General features: G+C 36.9%; 1 protein-coding gene across 1 annotated transcript; it reads right to left on the bottom strand.

Annotated features, from left to right (window-relative positions):
- Positions 1–950: 950 nt before the first annotated feature.
- LOC107759334 (uncharacterized) lies at positions 951–4,101 on the bottom strand. The gene is made up of 5 exons (XM_016577228.2): positions 4,027–4,101; positions 3,249–3,328; positions 3,039–3,136; positions 2,133–2,449; positions 951–1,535 (listed from the first exon to the last, which is right to left on the bottom strand). Exons 2-5 carry the CDS (start codon positions 3,255–3,257, stop codon positions 1,156–1,158), a joined length of 804 nt encoding a protein of 267 aa, XP_016432714.1. The 5' UTR covers positions 3,258–3,328; positions 4,027–4,101; the 3' UTR covers positions 951–1,155.
- Between the last annotated feature and the right edge of the window lie 609 nt (positions 4,102–4,710).

The following is a 4,710-nucleotide window of genomic DNA, read 5'->3' as shown; positions in this document are numbered from 1 at the left end:
ACTTAGGGGCGTTCAGAATTGGATAAAACCCGAATTATCGAAAAAAGATTCAATAATTTAGTTAAATTTTCGGTTGTAATTTTGATAATTAGGTTTGGTTTTTGGTTTTGTACCAAAAAGTTACCGAACAAAAAGATATATAAGTATATACTTAACTGTTAAATTCATATATTATACTAATTATTTTTAAAAATCTTAATCCGGGAAATGTTATGTGCAAGTATTACTTCTTTTTATTTTTTAGTTCTTCTTTTTTCATCATAGTTTGTAAATGAGAGAACAGATCTATCAAGAAAATAGCAACTGCAAAGGACAACCTCCGAAATAAGTATTGCTTTGTAAAGATTTGAATGCAATGAAAACACAAGTAGAACTCACAATAATTATAGCACACAAGTATTTCTTTCGCGGACAAACTTCTTAACCTGTCTAGTGAGCAAGTATTAAGTTTTATGTGTGAGAAGTGAATTTCTCATTGAAAAACTACATACACTTCCAAATTTCTTTTCTCATTTCATATCCTTTAATGTATTATCTGGTTAACCAGCGTGTTTCCTTCAAATAGTCATGACCCATAAACTATTTAATCAATCCTTTTTGTTTTCGATCTTCTGTCATAATATACCATTGTATATTTTGGCAAACATTAAAGCTCATGTTCTAATAAATTCTCACCAAACTTCACAACAATATCATTAGAAACTGAAAGGCAAAGTAGGATCTATTGAACACTCCAACAAAAGACAAAGGAAAATCGAACCAAACCAAATCAAAGAAGACGCTAACATGATGTCGAATATCTCACTCAACTTTTTATCTGTAGTGCTCACATTCTTAGTTTACAGTTCAAATTATCACAAATCTATTGTTCCCCTGTTTTTCAGGTTCTCCTCAACTTTCTGAATCTACGTGGGAGTCAACTATTTATGCACAATCAGAAGCGCATGGTCTTGCAAAAAGTTCTTATTCAATTAATAAAATCCAAAAGGCGTACAAGATACGGATCTCTTTCAAGGAACAATCTTAGTTAGGAATCAATAATTCGAGATACCTCCTACTACTTAATAGCCTAAATGTCTAGGCTCACATCATTCAATTGGATATTACTTATCCAACAGATGTGAAAAAATTAAGAATTGACAAACATTTTTGTCATTAGTTCAAAGCAGCAGTTGTGTGTCCATATCTTTGCATAACTCTCTTAGTTGCTAAAGCAGCAGCCTCACTCGCACGCAATGTTCCAGTTGCCATGATTGCAGCAAATTCACGGGTGATTTCCTCTTGTACCTTGCTTCGTGAGTCCCCCAGAGGATCCCTCACAGCAGTATTAGCAGGTGTCTTCTCTTGCTCTCCCACAGGTTTTTCTTCACGTTTGGCAGGCTTCACTACTGATCCAGATTTATCCTCTCCAACTTGGCTCTTTCCACCAGAAACCATCGGCCGGGAAGCAGAAGCAACAGTAGATGGTCTGAACTGGGGTGCTTGAGGAACTGCGTTAGCCCTCAATGTTGATTCCAGTTGTTGTATCATGGGCACTGCATCAAGATAATAATACGTGGAATAAGCCTAAAAACTGAACATTTTAAACAAAAATTTCCTCCAGAAATTACTTTCAATGCACTGAGCAGCAATGTATATAGTTTCTTTGATAAGTAATGAGTAACTTTTTGCATATAAACCAAGCAAAAAGTAATTGATGGGGAAAGTTACAAGTAAATGGTGAGGCTGAAATACTGTACATAGCTCAAATGTCATTTCAAGTATATCGCTATTACTACCAAAGAGGGAGATGGTTTGCACTATTTTGAATATATAAGAACTCTTAAGTTATGGAGGCCTCCATAACAATGAATTAAACTTTGTCCGAGAAAGCATCACGTAACACGCACAACACTTCACAGAACTAATGATGAAAGTAAGGCGCATTTACACACAAGACGAGGCATCTTTCCTGAAAATTCTGGATGTGACAAAGACAAAAGGAAACCAACACAGAACAGCAAAATTTTACGATATGAAAAAGACAAAAAGGTAACCAACACAGAACTTCATGTTTCACTAAGATCAGGTATTTACGTCAATCAGAAATGTCGTACAGAGGTTCAATACAGAAAGTGCAAAGAACAACTTACTTATAAGGGCACCCATTGGGCTGTTCATAACCTCGTTAGGAAGATTCAAAATATCATCTGGAATGGTTGCACCGACCAAAAATTGAGCAACCTCATTGCTGAAATTGTTGCAGTTATGGGTTAGCAAACTATATGTCTCTGCAGTATACCGAGGGCTTATCTCTTGTAAATACATTTCAAAGACATCCTTGGGTACGTGTGTGACACCAAGGTCTACAACTCGAATAGGAGTCCCATATGGAGTCGTCCCAGCTGGAGCATGTTGTATACCACCTCCAAAATAATATTCATGACCATAAACCACCACTCCTGTGTGCCTACAGGATAGATACACAAAGATCTGAATTAAAGGAGATAGAAAGACAATTCACACTACTGCTATGACAGGCACGAACGAACTACTCATTAGGTGAGAACTACAGGAGAGGTAAGACCTCCATGAAATTGGACAGAAAAACACAAGAAAGTTTATCATCCCTGCACCAATATGTTTAGTCGCAACTTAATATAAGATCAGGCTATGGAAGACAGTTCTGCTGGCTTTGATGCACCAAAGCAGGAAAGCTTTACCTCATACAGAAACGTTACTCTTAAAGACTAGTGGATTTAGAAAACTATAAGAAAACATGCAAATGCCACCTAGCTTAAATGTTCTCAAGTTATGCTCTTAAAGAGTCGACAAGGCATAAGCTAAGTGGCAAGCACATAAGCGTCGGTCTCCTCTATGTAATAGGATTTTACTTAATCTTATTAATCAGAGAGCAGAATTTGGTTTCAATATATCCCAATTACCCCCATCCCCTGCATCATCACTCAAAAGAAAATTTGGTTTCAATATATCCCAATTAACCCCATCCAATCATCACTCAAAAGAAAAGAATGCCCTTCAGATAGTATGCAACTTACCATATTCCTTCAATAGCTTTCCCCAAAAATGTAGTAGACAACTGGCGAGCTAAACCTTGGCTCAAGTCATAGACGTTCAAGGAAACCTTGTGACCCTCCTGCAACAATCAAAGTTATGTTTTGTAAGTAAAGGTCTCTATGCACAAAGTCTAGTGAAAGAACTAATATTAGATTGATTATAACTGGCATATGAAATAAGGTTAATAATACCTCAGCCATCTCAAACAGTTCAATAAAAAGGCTTTCTTAGGTAGACTGCAACGTAAAACTCAGTGAGCTGAAAAGATGACCTGGAATATTCACAACCGAGGAGAACATTAGAGAAAACAAAGGTCTAAAAAGGGAAATAGTGATGAACCGGTTAAAGCAAATATTCAGAAGCGGCTTATCTTGGAAAACAAAAGCTTAGCCTATTATCAATTTCAATACATAACTGCCTTTTTGTAAAATCAGTTCTAGCACTTAGAAGTGAATTTATAGCACTTGATGCTTATCAGCTACTTCCAATTAGTTAAGCCAAACATTTATGTCCAAAAGAAAAAATAAATGAAGAATACATGTCTTAATTCACACACAAAAAGAGTTAGACGTTGTCTCCGATTTTATTTTATTTTTTTGGGTCAGGGTAATAGCATCCAGTTAAAAAGCACCACGAACTAACCGATACAATTTATCCGGATTGTCAAATCAATGTTGCAACAAAGCTTTTTGAGGAAATGCTTGCTTTTAACATGCCAGAAGCAGAAGAATATTCGACGGGAAAAAAGTAGACAAAAGAATAATTAGGCGATTTTAATTTGAAATCGCAATTAGAAAAAAGAGAACCCTAATCTGGTACCAATTTCCACAATTAAGCTCTACTTTGGGGGAAGAGAGGGAAAATCTTTTACACAATAACCTTCAGATACACCCATACAAATATCAATATCAAGGAACCGTAAATAAAACCAAACAAAACCCTAAAAATATCAGAATTTAGATTAATTACCTGAGGAGAGGGAAATCTAAGGAACCGGCAGAGAGAGGGGGGAAAGTTATGCAGTCGTTGGGCTGTCAAAAATAGTCGTTGGCTATTTATAAAATAGTCATTTAACCCCCCAACTTTGTTTTAACCCAAAACTTTTTATATTAAAGTATATCAAAGGCTCTGAGTCCATCCATGCCTTCTAGAAACTACTACCCACTATTATTATGACACGTGTCTCGCAAGTCGGCTGACGCGCTTGGCCAGCAAAAGATCAACCGTAAGCGCCCCCGATTCTCCTACATATGCTGTCTCTTAATTTTGTCACCAAAATCCATTTAAATACCTTTTAACTTAAGCGTGTCAGGTGGGTGGGTTCGGGATCGGGATCAGCCTGAGACCGCGGGCCAAATGGGCCAGGATCGATAGAACTGATATTAGTGAGTCTGGACCGGTATTGTGGGCTAGTCCTATGTTTTGTGATCGTCAGGGACCGGGACTGTTTGGACCGCCAGGGATCGGGACCGGACCAGTCCGTGACGGGCCAAATGGTCCCAACGGTAATATTTTTTTAAAAAATGAAAAATTTAAAAAACAGTCGTTGGGCTGTCAAAAATAGTCGTTGGCTATTTATAAAATAGTCATTTAACCCCCCAACTTTGTTTTAACCCAAAACTTTTTATATTAAAGTATATCAAAGGCTCTGAG

This window comes from Nicotiana tabacum, chromosome 19 (genome assembly GCF_000715075.1).
Source record: "Nicotiana tabacum cultivar K326 chromosome 19, ASM71507v2, whole genome shotgun sequence".
NCBI lineage: Eukaryota > Viridiplantae > Streptophyta > Magnoliopsida > Solanales > Solanaceae > Nicotiana > Nicotiana tabacum.
This window is presented reverse-complemented; position numbering and strand designations above follow the sequence as displayed.